This window comes from Protopterus annectens, chromosome 3.part0 (genome assembly GCF_019279795.1).
Source record: "Protopterus annectens isolate FY-2018-M chromosome 3.part0, PAN1.0, whole genome shotgun sequence".
Classification (NCBI taxonomy): domain Eukaryota; kingdom Metazoa; phylum Chordata; order Ceratodontiformes; family Protopteridae; genus Protopterus; species Protopterus annectens.
The window spans coordinates 1,144,530,144-1,144,556,600 of record NC_056731.1 but is presented as its reverse complement, the minus strand read 5'-3'; the positions used below and the strand labels follow the sequence as shown (position 1 = coordinate 1,144,556,600).

The following is a 26,457-nucleotide window of genomic DNA, read 5'->3' as shown; positions in this document are numbered from 1 at the left end:
AATTTTCACATTGGAAGTGGTAATACTGCTGTAGTAGCCGTAAAGTCACTAAAGCCTTCTTGAAGGGGTACATTCTTGGTACGACCACCAATTTGAGATCCCTTTCATCCTTGGGATTTGCTTTTGATGCTATAGATACTAGCTAGTCTCCGTTTTGAACCTTCAGCCACTATTTCCTTGAAGTTGCTGAAGTATTTTCCTGGTGGCTTTTACATTGACAAGACTGGTCTCTGAGCTGCATGCATTAATCTCTGCCCCCCCTTGGTTGATTTTTCATAAGGACTAATCCCTCTTTTTTTTTTGTCAGTGATAACCTTGGAGTTTTCCTTAGGCCAACTTATTCATTTTCTTGAACTTTAGTAATAAAGGTGAATATTTGCTGCATTGTCTGGATGTTCACAGGCAACTGATATTTTATTTGTACAGAACCAAAACAATTTAGACAAGCAGAGTAGCTCTTAATTTCCTTTTCCAAAGACAGGCTGGGGAAGATGGTAACTAAAGCAACCTTATCTGAATGTCTTTCTGGTTGCATTTCTTTTGTATACAATTTAAGAGGACTGTCCTTGCGTTAAAAACCCAAAGGCCATTTTACCTGGGCAGTGACAACTTCTACAGTTTTTTTTTCTGCAGAACCATTATTGATGACATTTGTGCCACTTCTACTTGGAGTAACACACACATTTGTGTGCCATTACAAATTAGATGTACAGTCGAGGTCCGTAGTCTCTTGGTTCCACCATTCTATTGGAAAATGTTCTCTCCTAGGGCCTCCCTGGGATGTTATGTAGCTGGGGATGCTGTCCCACAGGTTAAGCCAGACAGAAAAGACAACATCAAATACGAAAGTTATGCATTTACCATAATGATAGGTCCATGTTGTCTGTTTTCTGTCCTGTTCAACCATCCATACCTCCCTCCCTTCTATCACCCTGCTCTTTCATGGTCCACCTTCCATGTGATTGGGTGGCCAGGCCTTCTGGGATCTCCTTTCGGTCCATTATTATGTTTCTAGGAATTTATTCTTGCTTGTTTTAAGGTCAGTGTGAGGGACAAACTCAGTCTGAGGTGGATGAGGGGGAGCAGGACAATATGATTCCAGGGCTCTGTCTCCTGTACCCCAAGTGCTGAGAAAAGGCTGGCATCAGCTCCGATAACTCACAGGTTTAATTGGGCAGAAATATACAACACAGATCTACTATTATGGTAAGTACATAACTTTCCTTTTTATCTTCATTAATTTTGTAGTCCAAAACGACTTCAAACTATGTCAAAATGTTCCGCAATTCTGAAATGTTTGTTTATGGATTTATCATCTCCAAACTAATATCAGCAAGTAAAGCTAACTCTTCTTAATTGCCCTTCCCTCCACAAAACCACATTGATCCATGTCTATGAATTTTGACATCACCTTTGCCTTTTCTCTCAGCTTGTAAATGCATAAGCACTTTATTATCCTAGGTTAAAATTGAAATGGGTTTATATGAGGCTGTTTCTGAAAGGTCTTTACACTGTTTGGGTACTATAGCCATCACAGCTTTCTTCCAAGGTAGTGGTGCTTCCCCTCCTTTTAAAATATTGTTAAACAAAACCTTCCAGAGTGTTATGACTTTCTTCCCTCCTAACATTCCCTTTGTTTTCTTTTCCAGGTATTGCCAGGGTGTAGACATTTTATATATATATATATATATATATATATATATATATATATATATATGTATATATATGTGTGTGTGTGTTTGTATGTATATATATATATATATGGGTCTACTTCTAATGCCCGAACCGCCGATTCACCGACAGGGAAATGACCGACGCCAGAAACCCGACAACGCAGTTGACCACCTTCGGATCCCCCGACGACAGGAAGACCGACAAGGGAATGTGTAAGCTGACCTGGTAAGTATGTAGATAGAGGGAGATAGGAGGGAGTAGGGACAGGTAAGTGTTGAATACTCAGGGATGTAGGGTTAGTGTGTGATAGGTGAGTGTGCGCGGTAGTGCTTGGGGTTTGGGGGGTGGGGGGTGTGTAAGTGAGTTAGGGTTAGGGTGCAGGTAGGGAGTGGTGCGGTGATGTGTCGACTTGGGGTTTGGGGTGTGTAAGTGAGTTAGGGTTAGGGTGCAGGTAGGGTGTGTCGGAGCTTGGGGTTTGGGGTGTGTAAGTGAGTTAGGTTAGGGTGCAGGTAGGGAGTGTGTGCGGTAGTGGGGACCTTAGGGTTAGGGTTTGGGTTAGGGCTAGTGGATATGTGTTGTAGTGTACTGTGTTGTTGACGTGTAGTGTCGGGTGTTATGGTGTTCGTGTTAGGGTTTGTGTGTTGTCGGGTTTGTGAATCGGAAGTTCGGGCATTAGAAGTAGACCCATATATATATATATATATATATGTATATATTATAAATAAAATGTGTGTATATATGTACATATCTATGAGTGTGTGTGTGTGTGTGTATATATATATATATATATATATATATGTGTGTATATATATATATATATATATATATATATATATATATATATATATATGTATACACACACACACACCCTTGTGTGTATAGTTTTGCTATTGTGTTTTCTTTCAGTGGTATCTACTCTGAGTAGATGTGCCCTTCGCTGCTTCATTTGACTAATTTGTGTGTGGTTCTGACTTAAGCCAGGTCCCTGCAACTTTGGTGTTGATTATTCCACAGGCATAATGCATGATTTTGACCTTTTTGCACGTCGCAGCCTAGAGGAGAGCATTTTCCCCCAATGCAGGTAGGTGTGTGCGTGAATGGGTTTGCCTTCTTTGAAGGCTGGGCGTCGGGCTGGCAACTCTGCACCATAAAAATCAACTGCCAGTCATTAGTGGACCGGAGTTCCGCTGTGGTGACCCCTAACCGGGAAAAGCCGAAAGTAAAAGGACTAGATGCTTAAGCAGGTATTTAAGAGAACTGAAGAGATGGACCTTCCTGCCTTGGGTGTGCAGAAGTACAGCGGATATAAAAAGTGTGCACACCCAAGTTAAAATGCCAGTTTTTGTGATATGAAAAAAGAGACCGCAATAAATCATTTTAAAACTTTTCCCACCTTTAATGTGACCTATGACCTGTACAGTGCAATTGAAAATCAAATCTGTTAGGAGAAAAATATAAAAAATAAAAAACATACAATAAGCTGGTTGCATAAGTGTGCACACCCTTAAAATAATACTTTGTTGAAGCATCTTTTGATTTAATTACAACATTGTCTTCTTGGGTAGGAGCCTATAAGCATGGCACATCTTGACTTGGCAATATTTGCCCACTCTTCCTTGCAAAAGCGCTGTAAATCTGTCGGATTGCGAGGGCATCTCTTGTGCACAGCCCTCTTCAGGTCACCTCACAGATTTTCTATTGGATTTAGGTCTAGGCTCTGGCTAGGCCATTCCAAAACTTTAATTTTCTTCTGGTGAAGCCATTTTTTTGTTGAATTGGATGTATGCTTGGGGTCATTGTTGTGTTGAAAGGTGAAATTCCTCTTCATCTTCAGCTTTCTAACAGGCGCCTGAAGTTTTTGGGCCAAAAGTGACTGATACCTGGAACTGTTCATTATTCCCTCCACCTTGACTGAAGCCCCAGTTCCAGCTGAAGAAAAGCAACCCAAAAGCATGATACTGCCACCACAATGCTTCACCATGGGGATGGTGTTCTTTTGGTGAGGCAAAGCGTCGTTTTTGTGCAAAACGTACCTTTTGGAATTGTGGCCGTAAAGTTCAACCTTGGTCTCATCAGACCATAACACATTTTCCCACATGCTTTTGGAAGACTTGATGTATTGTTTTGCAAATTTTAGCCAAACCTGGATGTCTTTCTGTGTAAGAAAAGGCTTCCATCTTGCAACCTTACCCCATAGTCCAGACATATGGAGAATATGGGAGATTGTTGTCATATGTATTAAACAACCAGTACTTGCAAGAAATTCCTGCACCTCCTTCAGTGTTGCTGTAGGTCTCTTGGTAGCCTCCCTGACCAGTTTTCGTCTTGTCTTTTCATCAGTTTTGGAGGGACATTCATTTCTTTGGAATGTCACTGTTGTCCCCCATTTTCTCCACTTTTTGATGACTGTCTTCACTGTGTTCCATGGTATATCCAATGCTGTGGAAATGTTTTTTTATACCCTTCTCCTGACTGATACCTTTTAACAGTGAGATCACTTTGATGTTTCTCTGTGAACCATGGCTTTTGCTGTAGCAGACAACTGAGTAAATGTCAGGAAAATCCTACTTGGACAGCTGAACTTTATTTGGGGTTAATCAGAGTCTCTCTAATTGATGGCAGGTGTGTACCCAAGAAGACTGAATGTTGTACTTAAATCAAAAGGTGCTTCAACCAAGTATTAGTTTAAGGGTGTGCACACTTATGCAACCAGCTTATTGTATGTTTTTTATTTTCTTTATTTTCCCCCTAATAGATTTGTTTGTTTTTGAATTGAATTATACAGGTTATAGGTTACATTAAAGGTGGGAAAAGTTTTGAAGTGATTTATTGCGGTCTCATTTTTTTTATATCACAAAAACCTGGCATTTTAACAGGAGTGTGTACACTTATGTCCACTGTAGTTCCAGTTTCCTCTGAAGAGGGTAGATTAATTCAAAAAGTTAAAACAACAGATGTTCTGTAGTCCTATCTTGCCTTCATTCTTACATATGGGTTCGGAGCCAATCCTCGGCTCCGACTCGGCCTATTACAAAGCTCAAAGTCTTCTAGTTGGCTCGTGGCTAGGATCCCATAGTGCTCCAGTACAATCCCCAGATCTCATTTGCCGCTTCTACGAGTTCAGATGTGCTTCTTGCTTGGCCGTGGCCAAGTTTAAGACTTTTTCTATTATTATTATATTACAGTGTAACTTTAGCGATTTATATGGTTCTAGATGGAGTTTAGTGGTGTCTGAGTAGTTTCAGACTAGTTGAAGTGTTTTTCTTCACTTTAAATTGCTTAATTGTTGAGAACTAGTTGGCCGTTGGCCTTTGTTCTTGTTTGGTATCCTGTGTGCCAGTCCTGTCTAATTAACATTCGCGTTTGTGCTTTTTGTGTGCAGTGTTTCTTATTATTAGAGAGTTTGGAATTTAGATAGTTATTTACTTGGACATTTAGTGTTTCAGGTTAACTTGCGCGTTTGCGCTTATTTTGCTATATTTCGTGTGCAGTGTTTCCTAGTATTATAGGGTTTGGAATTTAAATAGTTATTACTTAGATATTTAGCGATTCAGCTTCTGTGCAGGGTCTTTTGATAGTTCCGACTTTTTTGTTTCTACGACATAGCGTTTTGAGCGTAGATTTATATTTGAGGCAGTTTGGACATTTAGATATTTCAAATTTGTGTGTGTGCAGTCTAGTTGATAGTTTCTGACCCTTTAGTCTTGTATTTTCTACCTAGGTCCATTTATGTTAGAGGACCTAGGTCTCTGTCCTTCTCCCCAGGGCTAGGCCCATTTGAGTTAGAGGACCTAGTCCTCGTGGTGTGTGTGTGCTAGTGTGGTAAGGGCTAGGCCCGTTTAAGTTAGAGGACCTAGTCCTTGTTGTGCTTGTGTGTTTCTGCTTCACCAGTTATGTCCAAAGAGGTAAAAGACCATAAACCTTCGGGTTTTAAAAAATGTGTAAAGTGCTCCCAGAAAATGTCAATTACTGATGGCCATAGTAATTGTGTTTATTGCCTCAGCGCCATTCATTTGCAAGAAACCTGTTTGTTTTGCCATTCCTTCAGCTCCAGAGTTCTCCAGGAGCGGAAGAACAAGCTAATTTTGAAAGGTGGTCTCAAGCCTTCCTTCGAGGAAGATTTGGCCAGTTCTTCTTCCTCAAAATCACATTCCTCCAAAAAAGAGAAGATGAAGCCTACCAAGAGGCATTCCCTGGCGCGGTCCGATGCTTCGGAACCGCCTCCTAAACTTCCTAAGCCAGATAAGATTTCTACCTCCTCAGCTCCACTGGCTTCAGAGCCGATTGAGGTTGTTGATACTGAGACTTCAGTTTAGGCCCCATGCATTTCGGAGCCGACTACTGAGAGACTACATCGGCACCGGTCCAGAGATCCCTTGCCAGTCTCCCCAATCTTGCAGAGGTCCAGATCATCTACACTGTCTTCCAGATCTTCCAGGAGCCTATCTGAGGAAGATGTGGAGAGAGTAGTGCTTAGACTTCTGAAGTCATCTGCCTTGCCAAAAATGCTGTTGGCTCCGACCCAGTCGGTCCCGGAGCCACCTGATTCCATTTCCCCTGTTGTGGTTCCTCCTCTGAGCTCTGCCAGGCTTTCGAAGCCGGAGTGTTTGGTACCACTGGTTGTGGAACCCTTGGTTCCAGCCCCCCAGCGGTGCCGTCCGTGCTGTCTAGAGGCCAAAGTTCACTCGTCGGCCCCGACAGGGACTCTTGGACCCGAACCTCTTTGGTTCCAAGTCTCCCTCTCAGTGTGTCGGCTAGGGTGAGCTCAGATCCTGCATCTATCTCGGAGCCGATGACTTCCTCTGTCTCTTCTGGGCCGAGGAGGTCTTTGGAGCCGGAGAGGTCTGCCTTCGAGATGATGAGGAGTGTGCTGTCCCGCTCATCAGCTCCACTCAAGGGTACTGACTCTCTTCCCCCTCAGGCACCGACCTTCGTCTCAGCACCTACTCTCTCTCTTGACAGCAGAGACCCACAGCCTGAGGAGCCCCCGGTTGGTGACCCCCCAGTCTTCCGAGACCCCCTCGGAAGAGGACATGCAAGAGGAAGCATGTAGATTCCCAGGATGAGTCTCTTACCTCTGACAATGACCTCGAGGAGTCAGAAGGGTCCCCCAAGTCGTCTTCTGATGATGTCTCCTTTGTAGACATCTTGGAGATCCTTAAGCAGAGGGGCAGCTGGCCTACTGTTACCTCTTCTGATGAGGAGTCTGTGTACCTGAAGGCTTTGGGGTCTCAACCTTCAGCCTCTTGGATGTCTCCACCTTTTGATGAACTTTCCGACCTTGTTAGTCGGAAGGTGTGGGAGACTGGAGCCAGTTCCCAGAGACCCAATAAATTTGTCTGCTCCCAAAGAGAAGGAATTCTTATCCAAGGGTGTGCCTGTAGATGTCATGGTGGTGGCGATGGCCACTAAGAAGGAACTACCGGAGACTTCATCTGTCCATCCGCTGAACAAGGAGTCTCAAATGATGGATAGATACAGGGAGTGCATCTTTTCGTCAGCGGCATTCACACTCAGATCGCTAAACTATCTAACACATTTTATATGGCTTCAAAGAGATCTACTGAAGGAGTCCCTGATAAGGTGTCTGCTCAGTTGTCCACCTTAAATTCCATTGCTAACTCCTCCATGAAGTTGATTTCTTATGCAGCCGGCGGAGCGAGCAGGGCAGCGGGTTCAGGAGTTTCCCTTAGGAGACAGTCCTGGATGCGCTTGTGTAATTTTGCGGAGCCGTTCAAGTCTACCTTTACCAATGCCCCCTTTGATGGTTCTATGTTGTTTGGACCTAAGGTAAAAGACACACTCACTAGGTGTGAGCAAGAAGGGAAAACGCTGTCTGCCATGGGAGTATGTTTTACCATCCCCTCTAGACCATATCCCAAGGGCCAGAGAGGTGGTAAGATGTGGTTCAAGAAGTCCCAGAGATTTTTCCCAGATGCACAGGGTGACTCCTCCTTCAGAGGCAGAGGAGGAGGAGCAAATGGTAGACATCACCCTAGAGGCAGAGGCGGCCTTCAAAACCAGGGAGGCTGTGATTCGTTTTGAGGTCGTCCCTATCAGCAGCCCTGATGTGGGGCCTGGCTGTGCTTCTCTGTAGCCAGTTGGGGATCACATTTCTTTGTATCCAGAAGCCTGGCTAAGCATCACCCAAGACAAATGGGTACAAAGAATTATCACCAGAGGTTACTCCATACCATTTTCTCTGCCACCTCACGTTCCCAAGAAGATCCCGGATGTTCCACCCAATCACAGGGATCAAGCAACTGTAGAGGTGAAAAAGTTGCTCACAAACAGAGTCATCCAAACCATCCTTGTAGACCAGGTAGAATTCGGAACTTACTCCAAATTCTTTTTAGTGCCAAAACATACAGGGGACTGGAGGCACATCTTGGACCTCAGTAAACTAAACAAATCTGTAAAGAAGGACAAGTTCCGGATGGTGACACTGCAGTCTATACTCCCTCTGTTAGGGAAAGACATTGCATGTGCTCAGTAGACCTCCAAGATGCATACTACCATATAAAAATGGACAGAGCGTCGAGGAGCCACTTGCGCTTCCGGCTGGGAACCAGTCACTACCAGTTTTGTGCTCTGCCCTTTGGTCTCACCACAGCCCCCAGGGTGTTCACCAAATGTATGGCAGTAGTGGCAGCTCACCCGAGATGTCTAGGATTCCAAGTGTTTCCATACCTGGACGACTGGCTCCTGACCACCCCCACCATGCATCTACTTCTTCAAACCAGAGTCTCCACGATCCAACTTTGTGCCCAGTTGGGGATTACTGTAAGATGGGAAAAGTCTGCCTTATCGCCCTCTCAGTTTATGACTTTTATAGGTGCAGAAATAGATACAGTCGCCATGTTAGCTCGTCTTCCTGCAGAAAGGGCACAGAACCTCATACAAGTTCTCTGTTTACTTCCTCTTCAAAAAGTCAAAGCAAAGACCATGCTGAAACTCTTAGGGACCATGGCCTCCACCATACTGCTAGTCCCTCTGGCCAGATTACATATGCGAATTCTTCAATGGCTTCTATCGTCCCAGTGGTCCTTTCAGCAACTGCCTCTATCCCACCACATCATCTTAACAGAGTCTTGCAAAAAGGACCTCCGTTGGTTGATCCTACCAGACCAACTAACGACAGGCACTCCATTCCTTCCTCGCCAACCCGTTTCTACTGTTGACCATGGATGCCTCACAGATAGGGTAGGGGGCATTATTTAGGCGGGACTCTCCAAGGCACATGGCAAGATCACGAGGCTCACCCTGCATATCAATGTCCTAGAGATGAGGGTGGTGCTTCTAGCGTTGCAAGCAATTCACTACCTTCTTCCTCTTGGGACGATAGCAATCCAATCAAACAACATGTTTGTGGTATGGTATCTCAACAAGCAAGGTTGAACCAGATCTTACCCCCTTTGTCGGGAGGCTATTCGTGTTTGGAAGTGGGCAATATGTTCCCAGCGCTTTCTAGTGGCAACACACATCCCAGGGACAACCAACGTGATAGCCGACAAACTCAGCCGGGCAATCTTGATGCTTCATGAGTGGTCTCTGAAGCAGGAAATAGTGGAACAGATTTTCCGCAAATGGGACAGCCTTGCTGCAATCTTTTCGCCACTCTGACCAACTCCAAATGCAGCAGCTACCTACCCCCCCCCCCCCGGGAGTCACCGAGAGACTCACTTGTTCACGATTAGCCTCTAGGTCTCCTTTATGCCTTTCCTCTCATATCCAAGGTGATTCAGAAGGCAAAGCTGTTGGGAAGCAAATTGATTCTTTCTCAGGCCTCATCTACTAGACGACCCATGGACTCTGAATCCAGTGTCTGACCTCTTGACATACGTCAGGCTGTCTTCACCCCAGCCTCCACACCCTCAACTTGACAGCGTGGCTGCTCCAATTCCATCCCTAGTCAGGCTTCATGATCTTTCACCTGCTGTGACCCACATTCTCACATCTTCACATAAACCTTCCACTAGAAAGTTATACACTAGCAAATGGAGAAGGTTTTTTTGTCTGGGCTGAAGAAAGGAATGTTGACCCTTACACTGCATCCATCCCAGTGGTTTTAGAATTTTTTGTCTGAACTTTTCCACCAGGGATCTGCTGCTGCCACAGTTAGGGTTCAGTTGGCAGTGATATCTAATTTTCGTTTGGGTCAGCATGAGTCTAACCTGATGTCACACAGATTGTGTAAAACTTTCCTTAATGGTGCTACTTTGCTGAGACTTCCTTTTCAGGAACCGGTAGCTTCCTGGGGTCTAAACTTCATTCTGTCCAAAATAACTTCTCCACCCTTTGAACCTGAAGACGTTGTTTCTAGTAGCCATCACATCTTCTAGACGAGTATCAGAGTTGCAAGCCCCCTTACTTGATTTTCCACAAAGATAGTCTCTCTTCGCACAAATCATCCTTTATCCTTAAAGTTTGCTCTCATAATAACTTGAACCAATCTATAGAGCTGCCGGTGTTTTTCCCTAACATTCCAACGCAGCAGAATACAAATTTCATCAGTTGGATATTCACAGACAATTACGGTTCTATCTTCATAGGACTAAGGAACTCAGGAAGTCACACCAATTGTTTGTATCATTCTCCGACTCCAGACTAGGTCTCCCAGTCTCCAAAGTGACCCTTTCAAATTGGATTTCGAGCTGTATTTCCTTCATTTATTCTTCCAATGGAAAGCCTTTACAGTTCAAGATTAAGGCTCATTCAACACGATCCCAGTCTTCATCTGCAGCCTTCCAAGCCAGAGTTCCAGTTGACAATATTTGTGCAGTAGCAACCTGGGCTATTCCTCATACCTTTATTACTCATTGCAAATTGGACCTGACCTCTAGGGGTAGAGCCTCCTTTGGTTCCACGGTACTCAGGAGTATTTTTCCGAGAGCCAACCAAGAATAAGGTGCTAGGGACGCTGTCCCATATGCAAGAATGAAGGGCGAGATAGGACTACAGAGCATAAAGCAGTTTATGTACTCACCAGTTCCATGTTTGTAGTCCATCTTGCCCTTCATTCTTATGAACCCACCCACCTACCCCTGTCCACTAAGGATCTGGAGACAGGATACTTTTTCCATAATAAGGTGGAGACCTTTTATTATTGTTCTTTCTGGATAGCTTAGTTCTCTTTCTGTAGTTTAGCAGCAAACAAGATCTGGGGATTGTATTGGAGCATTATGGGATACCTACCTAGCCACGAGCCAACTAGAAGACTTTGAGCTTTGTAATAGGCCGATTTGGAGCCGAGGATTGGCTCTGAACCCATATGTAAGAATGAAGGACAAGATGGACTACAAACATGGAACATTATAGTAAGTACATAACTTCTTTTTTGTTTGCATTATGTAAGAAGGAGCTTGCAGTGGTGAATCTCTGTGGATTATCAGTTGCATTGCAATTTGCTTCTAGTATTGAATCTCTCTTTGGAAAATGATGCTATTAGAGGCCAGTATCCTTGGTAGTGGCTGTTTCCAAGGGTTGCTTCTGAAATTTGTCCACTGTCGACATCAGTGTTATGGCCTTTTTGTTGTCATTTCATACCTTAATCCTTCTTGCCAGAAATGTGATCCCAGGCGTAAGACCTCATTTGGCACGTAGAAGTCAGCTTTCTTAACCATTGAGCTTGGCTTTCCCATAGCTCTACCCTTTTGTTTTGATTTAAAATTTACCACTTGTGATTTTTCTCAAGAATTACCAACTACAAAAAACTTTCATCCTTAAGTATAGTAGGTACATACTACTTAGAGATGTTACCGAATGAATATGCTTCTGACTCAAATTCCAGGTAGATTTTTACTGAATTGACTGGTAACACTATAAGTAACATCAAGTAAATGGTGAATCTGAAGAATTTTTATGGATATTTGGACATTCAGGAGGTCTGGTAAGATCTAGGAATCAGTAATGCGAACCTGACATTATGATGTATGTGGCCCTATTGTAAGCATTTATAGTGGTCTGAATGCAAGTATGCAGTTACCCAGGTCACCTTTGCCACATTAATAGTTGAAGTGGACTACTTGTGTTCTTTGTATTTCTAGCTAATTTATAGTTAGATTGGTCAGAAGTAATAGCAACTCTTATTTTTGTTTGTTTTGATAGTGCTACCCTGTGCTGTGTAAGATGGTGCACCTGTTCTGAGAGTTAATTTTTTTTTTCACATTCTGTCTTTATCTAGTCCGATTTGAAATGCGTTCAAGATGCAAAAGGTGGATCATTTTACAGAGATCATTGCCCAGTACTTGGTAAGTAATAAAGACTTAAACAAATAAATAAATGATGCATTACTTTATAGGTTTCCTCTATATCTTTGTGTTGGTACACTGTCATTTTAAGCAGAGAAGGCAGATATGAAAGAAAAAGTGTTGACACTATATGCATTTATTTAGTGAAATTAATTAAAATGCTCAACAGAACAGATAGCAGTATTCCCTTTGCTAGAGTAACCTATAGTAGAATGAAGAATACTTGTGAGATGGACAAATTCATTTAAGAATCAATAGTCTGCATGCCACTTGCAAACAGGGAATTTGCAGAAATTAACAGTGCATATAATCACTCACTCCACTACCACCCAGTAATAAAGTTTCAGAAGTGTATAAAATATAATTTATAGACTGTCTGACTTTTTCTTCAGTTAAATATTGGTCAACTTACTAGGAACACTGGCTGTTGCTGAACATTTCATTGAATGCAGTAATGTAGTGATCACTATTCGGTTCTCACTGTTGATACTTTATTTCAAACTACGTACATGTTTCGCACTACTACTGATGTGTCAAAGACATTTGACTGGACTTTATTTATTGCATTAGTCAGTTCTGTATTTCTTTATCTTGCTCTGTCTGACTGAGATAATGTCTAAAAAGTAAGGGTGATAGTGTATTAGAATTCCCTTACCCTGGTGCTCTTCCCTGTCTAGAGTAGGAGATTTGGAACGTGGTTCTCTAGCAGACGTAAGACCACCTGGATGTTCTTCGTGTTTCACTGTTGCAGTCATCACACTTGGGTTATCTGCCTGCAGGTAGCCCTCAGTTGGCCCAAATACCAGAGTCTTGGGATTTCTGCCTCGATTGCTGTCGCTTCTTCCATGACAGCAGGTAGTCAGGGGTATAAAACATGCACAAGTAAAAACAACAGTTCACACTACGAAAAAAGCCTTTAAAGTTCCTAAAGAACAACATGGACTAGAGGCAAAATAAAATAAATGAATAAATTTATAAAGCGCTTTTCGTCGGGTACATTGACCCGACTTCCTCAGACAACATAAAATAGTTTACACAACATTTAAATACATTCAGAAAATCATGTGACACCATAATTTACATATTACGTTGTATTAAAACAAATTCCCTATTTTAATTGTTAAATTGTTTAAGAAATTATTTAAGAAAGACAACCTCACTTCTCTTGTTTCTACATTCAAATACCATTTACTATAAAAACTACTAGCTTTTAATTTATTCAAGTTACCTTAAAAATGTGTGTATGTATGTCAATATACATCATAAATACTTATTTTCACTTTAAAACCTTGTTTATATTACTACCTTTAATTTTTATATACATTACAAACACTTGGTCGCTATGATGCGTACTTCTTAAGCATAAAAATAGGATACTTTTATCTATTCAGATTCCTAAGTTTTAAATAGGGTAAAATGGTGCAGGTCTCATTAAGCCCTGGGGGATGGTGAGCATCTAATCTAAGGTGCCACAACAACTTTAATTGTGCTAATAAGTAGGTATTAGGGCCTTCTCTTAATCCTTGGGTAATTGATCTATGACCCTAAATATAAATCTATGAGCTGGTTGTTGTTCAGTGTGCCTCGCTAAAGCATTTTCTGTCTTATTCTTCCTGATACTATAGAGATGTTCGTATATTCTTTCCTTCAACTTTTTTATCAGTTTTTCCTATATAAAATGCTGGACAGAAATCACATTGAGCTAAGACAGACCTGCACCATTTTACCCTATTTAAAACTTAGGAATCTGAATAGATAAAAGTATCCTGTTTTTATGCTCAAGAAGTATGCATCATAGCGACTAAGTGTTTTTAATGTATATAAAAATTAAAGGTAGTAATATAAACAAGGTTTTAAAGTGAAAAATAAGTATTTATGATGTATATAGACTTACATACACACATTTTTAAGGCAAGTTGAATACATTTAAAACTAGTAGTTTTTATAGTAAATGGTAATTGAATGTAGAAACACAAAAAGTGAGGTTGTCTTTCTTAAATAATTTCTTAAACAATGTAACAATTAAAATAGGGAAGTTGTTTTAATACAATTTAATATGTAAATTATGGTAACACATGATTTTTTGAATGTATTTAAATGTTGTGTAAACTATTTTATGTTGTCTGAAGAAGTCGGGTCAATGTACCCAACGAAAAGCGCTTTATAAATGTATTCATTTATTTTATTTTGCCTCTAGTCTGTGTTGTTCTTTGGGAACCTTAAAAGCTTTTTTCGTAGGGGTATAAAACATGCAGCCGATGTCGTTACATCAGCTTTTCTTGCCGAGCGGAGCCCGAAGCAGAAGCAGTTTGCAAGTGCCGGTCGGCCGCTACCTGAAATTTTTGTTATTCGAGTTTCAGACCTGAAGTCTTCTAAAGCTAAGTACTCCGTTGGGGATCCTTTTTTCTTGCTGTAACCAATGTCAGAAAAAAATTAATAATTGTCTTGCCTGTGGAAAGCAAATACCTCGCAGAGATTTTCATTCTTAATGCGTCACCTGTTTAGGCCCAGACCACGACGTTCCTCGCGTTTTGTGCACTATTCAACGTCGAACTATTCATCGTCGGGTTATCTTTGTTGCTAAATTCTTTTGCTCTCGTTCTCCATATTCTGAAATGGCTTCGATAAGCCATCTGACTACCGATCTTCCAAAAGAAATGTATGGATAAAGACAGAGACAGACTGCATAGGTCCAAAACTGCCAACGATGCCTCCGTTAAGCTTGTCGCCAGTCTGCCGGTACTCAATGAGGCACTTTTGCAGTCCCTGATACCCGCTTCTACAGATTCTCAGGCCTCTACTGAGTCCCATTTGGAGTCCGGTATGCTGCGAGATGCTTCTTCGAGTATGGAACCTGCGGATATGTCTACCTTGGATGGGTCTGGAGCCGCTGTGCAGGCACCGGCTTCTAAGAGTGTATTCAGACCTTCCGATGTTCGTATTAAACTCCTTCATTTCAGACTAAAACTACCGAATTTCTCAGGCCCAGAGTTCACACTATGACTAGGAAACCGACAACCAAAGCGCATTCTCAAGCTGCCATGCCACAGAAACAAATGCTTAGAATGGCTGAAAACCTTATTACTTTAATTAGGGGAAGCCAGCTTTCCCCCTCAAAATGACAAAGAATTGATTTTCCTTCTGATTCTTCAGATCATGAGTCCGATGACTCTGACCCCTCAGATTACCAGGACATACCTTTATCTGCCTATGAGGATTCTGATGCAGAGGATTCCATTCCCTCTACCTCCCCACCAGAGGATTTTTCTTTTGGTGAAACCCTGCATACCCTCAAAGAGCATTTCCGTTGGGAGTGCCAGGACTATCCACAGTCCAAAAAGAGACTCAGAGAATTTTTAAACCTGCCTCAACACAGGCCTCTAGCTATCCCTTCTGTACTGGAAATTGTAGATGTCTTCCTGGAATCCAGTCTTAACCCTGATACTTTGCCACCAGCTCATAGAAAACCTGACGGGTACTACAGAGTACCTGACTCACAAATTTATATTTAAGAATCCTACTGTGAATCCAGAGACCATTTCCCAGGGTCCTAAAGGCATTAAGGCTACTACTGTCAAAAACCCTAACCCATTAGGACAGGGATTCTAGGGCTTTAGACAGATGGGGGAAGAAGGTATACATCTCTGCTACTCTTGCCATAAGGGCTTTAAATTGCCAGATGTTCATTGTGTTACCCTGCTGCAGTCATCACACTTGGGTTATCCTGCCGTCAGGCGGTCCCGCAGTCGGCCTGAATTCCAAAGTCTTGGTCCGGCGTCGGTTGCTGTCACTTCTTCCCTGACGTCAGTGCGCCAGGGATATATAAGAGGCATCCAACGCCATTTTCTTCAGTCTTTCTTGCCGCGCGGTGCCCGAAGCAGAAGCAGTTCGCAAGTGCCGGTCGGCCGACACCTGAGATTTTCGATTCGAATTTCAGTCCGAAGTCTTCAATAAAGCTAAGTACCCCGTTGGGGAACCTTTTCTTGCCTCGGTCCGATGTCAGAAAAGTTAACAATTGCATTTCTTGTGGGAAGCAAATACCACATAAGGACTTCCATTCCTATTGTATTCCTTGCCTAGGCCTAGACCACGACGTCATAGGTTGTTGGTTTTGTGCTAGGTTTAATAAACGAACTATCAAACGCCGTTTTGATTTCGCACGACACTATTTTGGTAGGAAATTTAATTATATCATGCCGTCGGAGCATCCGACAACCAGCATGCATAAAAAACGCAAGGATCAGGACAGGTAGCCTAGGAAGGACAGGTAGCCTAGGAACAAGCCAGGCTCCGAGGCCTCTGCTGGGCCTGTCGCCGGTTCTCCAGTTTTCAGTGAGGCACCTACGCAGCCTCTGACAACCGCAGAACCGGAACCCCAGACAGCTGCGGATTCTCAAGCGGAGTCTACTAGGCCAACGCAACCATCTTCATTAGGCCCTTCTGACACCAGAGCAGAAGTAGACCCCGGTGCAGTGGAAACACCCTCGGTTGCAGAAGGTGTCTTCAGACCGACTACACTCACCATTAAATCTTATGCTAAGCTTAAAACTCCTTTAAAGCCAAAGAAGACTGTACATCAGTCTACAGTTCAAGGCCCCATGCCTAAGAAACAGATGCTTAAGATGGCTGAAGATTTGATTACCCTAATCAGGGGTTCCCATCCCCCTCCTGATAAAAAAACAAGACAAGAGGAGGATTATGCTTCCTCTGACCAGGTTTCAGTTTCCTCAGATTCTTCTGAGGAACAGGATTACACTTTTCCACCTTATGAAGACTCTGATGCTGAAGACTCTATTCCCTCAGCATCTCCTCCTGAAGACTACTCCTTTGGGGAAACTTTACATACCATGGGGGAACATTTCCACTGGGAAGGCCAGGACTACTCTGATTCTAAGAAAAGGCTCCGAGAGTTCCTTTTACTACCCCAGCACAGACCTCTTGCTCTCCCTCCAGTTTTAGAAATTGTGGATGATGTTTACTTGTAGTCTAGTCTAAATCCAGACTCTCTACCTCCTGCTCCAGCCAAACCAGACAGATACTACAGAGTACCTGACTCATACAAATTCCTTTATAAAAGCCCTGTGGCTGACCCAGAAACAATTTCCCAGGGTCCTAAGGGAGCTAAAGTTTCTATGGCTAAAAATCCTGTGTCCTCTGAAAGGGATTCCAGAGCCCTAGATAGATGGGGAAAGAAAATATACACCTCAGCAACTCTGGCTATGAGAGCTTTAAATTGTCAGTTTCACATGCTTAAATATCAGCAATTTCTAATGCCTCAATTAAAACAAAAATGAGCACACATTCTGAACAGTCTGAATTCAAGGAAATGCAGGATCTGTTGCATGCAGCTGAACAGGTGGGCAAACATACTTTACAATGTGGATTTGATTCATTGGAAGCTTCCTGTAGAGCAGCTGTTACTGGCTCTGTCATACGTAGACATGCTTGGTTAAAAGAACAAACCCGTCCTGATCATGTTAAAGCAAAATTATTGGATGCACCTTTACAGCAGGATGTATTATTTGGTGTCAAAGCAGAAGAGGTTTTAAAGAAAATGGAGGGTAAGGCAAAGTCTATGCAGACGGTCAAAGATGTTTTGCAGGTACAACCCCCTCGTTTCAGCAGAAATTGGCCAACAAAAAACTGGTCCTTTCCAGCTTCTGACAGATCACAGAGGGGCAAATACAGACGCCCAAGGGGCAGAGGTCAATCACAAGGCCCTTACAGACCTCGCCAATGGGGTACTGCTACCCAGAAAGTAGGAGAAGACAGGCCCCAAGCTAGCAGAAGACAAACACAATGACTCAATCCTCAAACTACCAAGCAAATCTCTCCTGGCAGCTCCCTTGGGAGGAAAATTAGCATTTTTTGCAGACAACTGGCACATCATCACAAAAGACAAATGGGTCCTAAACATTGTCTCTCAAGGATACAGATTCCACTTTCATACCTTACCAAGGATAAAAGGAATGCCAAACCTGCCACCAAATCAATGGGCAGAGGCACAAAAACAAATTACAGCTCTCATGGACATGAGAGCCATTCAACAGGTACCTACACAGGAGCAAGGACAAGGATTTTACTCAAGACTCTTTCTAGTCCCAAGAAAGGACAAAGCATGGAGACCCATTCTGGATCTTTCAATTCTGAACACCTATCTGCAAGTACCAAAATTCAAGATGCTAACACTACAGCAGCTTCTTCCCATGCTGGGCAAGAATGCTTGGCTAGTAACGTTAGACCTCAAGGAGGCATACCTGCATGTCCCTATCAGACAAAATTGCAGAAGATACCTCCGCTTCATTGCAGGTTCAACGCATTATCAATTCTCTGCACTGCCCTTTGGCTTATCTACTGCGCCCAGGGTCTTCACAAAATGCCTGGCACCAGTAATTGCATACTGCAGACAAAGAGGAATTCAAATATACCCATAACTGGACGACTGCCTTATTCAAGCAGAAAGCAGGGACATTCTTTTAAAGCATCTGGCATTTGTCAAACACCTTCTAAGTTGCCTAGGGTACACAGTAAACGAAAAGAAATCAAAACTAGTGCCCTCACAAAACATAATATTCCTGGGTGCCAGCTTGAATACATTGGCCCAGATGGCTTATCTCACGCCAGACAAGCAACAACAGCTGACTCAATATTTCAAAATAATGGCAACAAAGACCCAACTCCCTGCAAGAAAAATTCTGCAGGCCTTGGGATTCATGGCATCTTGCATACTACTAATACCATTTGCAAAACTGTATATGAGGAAATTACAATGGTACCTGAAAAGCGTATGGACTCAGCACAGCCACAGCTTGGAAGCAATGATACCACTCATTCCCTGCCTTCAACAGGAGTTTCTATGGTGGGCATAGGCATGTCACCTCAACAAGGGTCAGCCTTTCACCTTACCCACAGCCAGGCAAACTATGACAACAGATGCATTGGACTATGCCTGGGGAGCACACATGGCATGACAGTGCATTCAGGGCAAATGGACTACAGATCAGAGGCATCTGCATATCAATCAAAAAGAAATGCTAGCAGTACAGAATGCCCTAACAGCATTCAAGGACCACTTACACCCAGGACAATTAATAATAAAGACAGACAATACCACAGTAATGTGGTACATAAACAAGCAAGGGGGCACACATTCCTACCCTCTATGCAGGCAAGCAATGAGCTTGTGGAACACTGCACTGTCTTACCAGGTTCAATTACAAGCACAGTTCCTGCCAGGAAAGAAAAACACATTGGCAGACGACCTAAGAAGAAATATCATGGATCCACACGTATTTGCAATGATAACTCAAAAATGGGGACGCCCAGACATAGATCTGTTTGCAAGCCCCCAAAACTACCAACTTCAAAAATTTTGCACAAGGACATTCCATCCACAAGCTTGGAAAGTGGGCGCCCTTTCATTCAGTTGGAAAACATTAACAGTGTATGTCTTTCCTCCACTGCCTCTCCTAGCAAAGGTACTGCTGAAAGTCAGATTAGAGAGACCACAGCTGATACTCATTGCACCAGACTGGCCACGCCAGCATTGGTATCCAATTCTAAGGAACATGGCCCACAGCCCACCATGGATTTTACCACAAATTCCTTACCTGCTCACCCAGCGAGACAATCGGATTCTACACAGCCAACTCAAGACTTTAAACCTGGCTGCATGGCAAATTACCTAAACAACCAGCCAACACCTTTATCCAAAGCTGTTATGGATGTCATTCTGGAGGCCAGGAGGCCCAGCACCAGGAAAACCTATTCAGACAAATGGAAAAGATTTTGCGCCTGGAACCAGGCTAAAGGCCAAAATCCCCTTGATCCAAACATTCCTCAGATTCTACAATATTTAACTGAGATGTTGCACAAAGGACTTTTTTTTTCATCTATTAAGATCCACGCCTCAGCAATTTCAGTTCATTACAACACGGATCCTCCTTTATTCTCACATCCTCTCCTAAGACAGTACCTCAGAGGGGCTAAGAACATTAGACTGCCAAGAAGTGCTCCAACACCTACTTGGGATCTTAACTTTGTTCTGGAAAAGCTTACACTCTGCCGCCCTTTGAACCAGCTTTTTCAGCTGATTTAAAATTTCTTTCCTGGAAAACTGCCCTGCTACTAGCAATAACCTCAGCTAGAAGAGTCTCAGAGCTACAGGCACTAATGGCAGTGGAGCCTTTCCTCATTTTTCATCAAGACAGAGTCTCTCTACGAACTAACCTTTCCTTTATGCCAAAGGTGGTATCCAGTGTGGCCCTAAACCAAACCATTCATTTGCCCACCTTTTTCCCAAATCCCCAGAACAAAGGAGAAAGACTCCTGCACTCTTTGGACATTCACAGGCAATTACGTTACTATTTGGATAAAACTAAGGCTTTCAGAAAATCTGACCAGCTGTTTGTAGCCTATGCTGCAGGATCCCAAAGAAAAGCTATCTCAAAACAGAACATCTCTAAATGGATAGGGCATTGCATATGTTTCTGCTACATGCATCATGGGAAGCCGGTAACCTGCTAACATTAGGTCCCACTCCACCAGGGCTACAGCTACATCAGCAGCCTTTCTCAGGGGAGTGCCAACCAAGGATATTCTGGAAGCTGCAACTTGGAGTTCAGTGCACACCTTCACCAAACACTATCACTTACCTCTATATTCTAAGACTACAGCTGGTTTTGCCACTGCAGTTTTACAGGGCCTACTAGCTTCTTCTAACCGTGTTTAACTCCACCTCCCATCCTTAGCTTTGGGATTCAACCCAAGTGTGATGACTGCAGCAGGGTAACACGATGAACATAGTACAGTTTTGTACCTACCATAAATGTAGATGTTCGAGTGTTCACCCTGCTGCAGTCCAGGTTACCCTCCCTCCATCCTCTCGGAACTAGCTGAACTTATCTATACCACTCTATCCTATACAATCTCTGTGGTGTATTTGCTTGTGCCTAAAGGTATTGTTTTATTTTTATCTAGCTATATATATATATATATATATATATATATATATATATATATAAAACTGGAAATTGTCCACTTTTATTAAGCATCTGTTGGGTTGTTTCTGAAAACTTGTTGCAGTTAAACTCTTTATCTGAAGTAGGAATGTTCATTTGTCAGCAACCTGTGGGTTACGGATCCGATATCGGATCCGAGCCGGCAACTTATTTCAAGCTAATGGATCCGAGCTCCTAGCCCCTCCCTTCACCCATAATCCCCTGCTAACCCTCCATGACCTTAGATCTAGTTTCCCGTGCTTGTGATGGCTGGATCCTCTTCAGAGCTCCGCAGATAAGTGAAAAAAAGTTACCTTTTTTTCTACATTTTTCATCAGAATTTAAATTTTTATTTTACATTAATACTTTAAAGTGTGTATGAGTTAGGTCCCCTATATTTTTAATTAATACCCTCCCTTCGCTGGTCGCTAGTGTGTGAGTGTGTGTTGAGTGTTTTTTGGGGCCTGTGTGTGTGTGTGTAGTTTTATTCCTTTTAGTTAAGAAAAAAGGGAATGGCTGAGGCCCCAAAAGCCATATTTTCTAAATGTACCGAGTGTGGCCATAAGCTCTCCCCGGCTGATGGCCACACTCGGTGCCTTGGGGTTGAACACCTCACCTCGGGCTGTACTACCTGTGCAGCGTTCAACCCCAGGGCACTGAAAGAACGGAGGTCGAAGCTGGTCCTGGCGGGACTTTTACCCCCGGATTCAGCTTCGGCCTCTGCTACTACTGTGGCTCCATCACAGCCTGTGATGGTTGCTACTCCTGCCCCCCCTGCCTCCGACTGGGACTCAAACTCCCGCTAAAGTGTCGGAGGACAGGGAGGCCAGGAGGGAGAAACGGAGGGAGAAGCACCACAAGCGGCGGGCCGAGACCTCAGTTTCATCCCCGCCAGCTAAGCGGGCTTCTCCCTCCATTGCTTCTAGGTCTCCTCCTCCTTGGCTCCGATCCCCTTCTTTCTCCCCGGGGCCCGAGGAGGAGACCCGATCTCCGTCGAGGTCATCGAGGCGGCATTCCAGGCCTGCCTCGGTGGCCTCTTCGAGATCCACATTCAGTTTATCTGATGCAGACTTGGACCGGATGATGCGAAGGTTCATCCAGGCCCAGCTGCAGATGGGAGTGCTCTTGCCTCCCCCCCCCCCCAGCTCGACACCTTTTTTTCACCCAATTGCTCCTTCTCCGAATCGCTACCCGGGTTCGGAGCGCTCTGAGCCGAGCAGCCTTGGAGCCGGGGGTGGGTCGGCGCTGACAGTACTTGGTACTTCGGATCCGACCCTACCCTCGAGTCTATCGGATCCGACCTCTCGGAGCCGTGGTCCGAGCTTCGGATCCAGGGGATTCAGTGTGCCTTCGGCTCTGTCCAGGTCGGAGCACACTGGTCCCTCGGATCCAACGGTCTCAGCGCCGGCTCCGATCCCTTCATCGGATCCGAGTGGGAGCCGACTTTCGGATCCATTGGAGAGTGGCTCTCCCTTGGCATTCGATGTTGTGGAGAGGGCTCTGTTGAGAGCATCTGGACCCCCGGTCCTTGCATCGACTCCTCCCTGCACTCCCTCTCTGCTGGGCCAGGCTTCCATCACCCGGCCAAAGGGACAGACTGCTTCGATGTCACAGATAGTTCCATTGGAACAAGATGTTGCTGGCGAGGCCTCCTCTGACAGTCCCCCCGAGGAAGCTCCCCGCAAGCATAAGTGCAAAAGGAGGCACGTGGACTCCCCTGAGTCCTTAACCGAGGACACGGACTTGGAGGAAGGGGAAGGCTCCCCAAGATCACCCCCTGAGGATGTCTCCTTTGGAGACATCATGGAGATGCTGAGAATCGAAGGTGGGTGGTCTGCCCCCAAGTCTTCCTCTGACGAGTCCGTGTTTCTGGAGGCATTCGAGGCAGGCCCGTCTACCTCCTGGGTGTCCCCTCCAGCCGATCCCCTGGTGGACCTTATTACCACCAGGGCATGGAAGGATCCGGACACTGTGGAGCCAATACCCAAGCGACTGGATAGGATTCTTAGCCCCCCCTCAGACCGGTCACATTGGAGAAGGGCCCCCCTGTAGATGCCATGTTGACGGCGGCAGCCACAAAGAGGGAACTGGCTCTGGAGAGTCCCTCAGTCCATCCACCAAGCAAAGAGTCCCGTTTGATGGATCGCTTAGGGAAGCGAGTCTTTAGTTCAGCGACCTTCTCAGTAAGGTCTCTGAACTATATGGCACATGTCATCAGGATGCAGTGGGATCTTATCAAAGAATACGCTGCATCCCCCCCTGAGTCCATGTCAGTGGAGGATAAACAATTGTACTCCACCCGAATGGCCACTCTGAGATCTATTTCAAGCACCTCTATGCGGCTATTGACCCACGCCACAGAGAGAGCTGCTAGGGCCAGCGGAGCAGGCCTAGTCATGAGACGTCAGGCCTGGCTCCATCATTGCGACTTTACGGAGCCCTTTAAAGCGTCCTTCGCGAATGCCCCCTTTGATGGTTCTGCCCTTTTTGGCAAAACAGTTCGCGAGACGCTTGTCCAGAGCGAGGAGGACGGGAAGACGTTGTCTGCCGTCGGAGTCCGCTTCTCTGCTCCCCAGCGGTCCTTTTCAAGGAACCAAAAGGGACAGAAGAAGATGTGGTTCCGAAAATCACAACATTCCCAACCAGCTCCGGACAACCAGTCCTATCGTGGCAGAGGTGGACAGGGGCGTCGCCCTAGGGGCAGAGGGGCTCCGAAATTTCGGGTCCAGAGAACCTTTCTCTGAGCGGCCAGCAGCAGCCCTGAGGGTTGCCCGGCTGCTCCACTCTGGAGGCAGTCGGGCGTTTTTCGAAGCATCTAGCGGCATGGGAGTCCATCACAACAGACCGCTGGGTGCTTCGCATCATATCCAGAGGATACAAAATACCAATTCTCCATGTCCCCAATCCAAGAACCTCCCGATGTACCACCCGATCACGGGAGGCCGCAGCCGCAGAAATACAGCAGCTGCTAAGAAAAGAGCCATCCAGCCCGTCCCCAAGACCAGCTCGGATTAGGGTTCTACTCCAGGTTCTTTTGGTGCCAAAAGACGGGGATCTGAGACCCATCCTAGACCTTTCCGCTTGAACCTGTCAGTAACCAAGGAAAAATTCGAATGGTCACTCTTCAATCTATCCTCCCCTTCTGAGGGAGAACGATTGGATGTGCTCTATAGACCTCAAGAATGCATACCACATCTTAATGGACAAACGATCCAGGAGGTTCCTTCGCTTCCGGCTGGGAGCCAGTCACTACCAGTTCAGGGTCCTTCCCTTTGGCCTCACCACAGCCCCCCGGGTGTTCACCAAAGTGTTAGCAGTGATTGCAGCCCACCTGAGACTCCAGGGAATTCATGTCTTCCCGTACCTGGACGACTGGCTCCTGACCGCACCAACAAGGCATCTACTTTGCTCAGCCAGAGATTTCTTTCTCCATCTAGCCCCACAACTAGGCATTACTATCAATGTCGGCAAATCCCTACTGGCTCCAACACAGATCGTAGAATTTATAGGTGCCAGAATAAACACCAGAGATTTGAGCCTTCCTAACTGCCGAGAGAATCAGAAATCTTCAACTTCATGTGCGGGCTATCCTTCATTCAGAGGCTTCACCAGCGGAATTGATCCTGAGGGCACTAGGCTCCATGGCAGCAGCGATTACACTCCTTCCATGCGCCCGTTTGAACATGCGAGTCCTGCAATGGACTCTGTTAGTGCAATCGTCCTTCCTATCCCTTCCTCTCCACCATCCCATTGCTATCAGCAAGGCTTGCAGAAGGGCGCTACTATGGTGGCTCCAAGCATCAAACTTCCATACGGGCCGTCCCTTTTGCACCTCACCCCCTATCGCCACGGTGACCACGGACGCTTCCTGCCTCGGGTGGGGGTGGGGCATTACTCAGGCAGGACAGTCCAAGGCACGTGGAACGATACAGAGACCTCCCTGCATATCAACGTTCTGGAGATGAGAGCGGTGCTGTTGGCGTTGCAAGCACTTCAGAGCTTCCTCCCCGCAGGAACAATTGCAATTCACTCGGACAACATGTCAGTGGTCTGGTATATCAACAAACAGGGGGGAACCAGATCTTATCCTCTTTGCCGCAAAGCCATGAGAGTGTGGGAATGGGCGATCTCCACCAACCGCTTTCTGATTGCAACGCACATTCCGGGGAGGACCAACATCCTAGCGGGCAAGCTCAGCCGCACCCTTCTTACCCCCTACGAGTGGTCTCTCAATCCTCTAGTAGCGAAGCAGATATTCACAACATGGGGGCAACCCTGCTGCGATCTTTTTGCATCTCCATCAAATGCCAAATGTGACCATTTCTTCGCTCTAATCCCCCCACCAGGGGAATCTCCAAGAGACGCTCTGGTGCATGCTTGGCCACCCGGTCTACTCTATGCCTATCCTCCTCTTCCAATGATGATACAACTCTTACAGAAAGCCTCGCGGTTGGGGAGCAAGATGATTCTCATTGCCCCATTCTGGCCTCGACAAATTTGGTTCCCTTACCTGTGGTCTCACCTTGTGAATCACCCTTGGATTCTAGATCCCATTCCGGATCTCATCTCCCAACCATTGGACTTGCCAACTCCAAACCTGGACAATCTGAAACTGACAGCTTGGTTGCTCCAGTTCCACTCCTAGTTAGGACTCGGTATCTCTTCACCAGTCAAAGCCATCCTCGTGGCAGCACATAAGCCCTCCACCAGGAAGGTATATCACAGCAAATGGAAACGTTTTTCCATCTGGAGCGCGATCTAGATCCCTTTACGGCTCCTCTTCCATCCATTTTAGACTTCCTAACTGAACTCTTTCAAGAAGGTGCTAGTTGTTCAACTGTCAAAGTGCAATTGGCAGCCATTTCTCATTATCATGTGGGACATGATACAGGACCCTTGATGTCAGCCAAATTGTGTAAAACCTTTCTCAAGGGTACCTTTTTACTTAGACCTCCTGTAAAAGAAGCCGTACCCCCATGGGATCTTACTTTTTAGTTCTTCAAGCCTTGACTGCTCCACCCTTTGAACCCGCTGCTTTAGTGGATCTCAAATTCTTGTCATGAAAAACAGCATTCCTTGTAAACATTACTTCAGCGAAAAGAGTGTCGGAACTTCAGGCTCTTTCTGTAAAGCCTCCATACCTGATTTTTCACCCTGATAGAGTGTACCTCAGGATCAATCCCTCCTTTCTTCCCAAGATAGCATCAGAAACCAACATAAACCAATCCATAAATTTACCGGTTTTCTTCCCTAAATATCAAAATAAGGGCGAATACAAGCTGCACTCATTGGATGTTCATAGGCAGCTTCGTTTTTATACCCATAGGACGGCTGGCCATAGGGAATCCGACCAGCTGTTCGTTTCTTTTGCCAAATTTAACTTGGGGAAAGCTATCTCTAAAGTATCTTTATCTCGCTGGATTTCCCAATGTATCCTGCTAGCTTACCAAGCCTCGGGTAGACCCGCACCAGAAGGAGTTCGTGCTCATTCCACTCGCTCCATTTCTACTGCTGCGGCTTTCAAGTCTAGAGTT

General features: G+C 44.9%; 1 protein-coding gene across 1 annotated transcript in view; it reads left to right on the top strand.

Moving 5' to 3' along the window:
* MIB1 (MIB E3 ubiquitin protein ligase 1) overlaps window positions 1-26,457 on the top strand; it is a 1,882,202-nt gene that overhangs the window by 275,977 nt on the left and 1,579,768 nt on the right. The window contains exon 5 of the mRNA XM_044065767.1: window positions 11,858-11,924. Coding sequence (XP_043921702.1) covers window positions 11,858-11,924 — 67 coding nt within the window. The remainder of the gene's footprint in view (window positions 1-11,857; window positions 11,925-26,457) is intronic.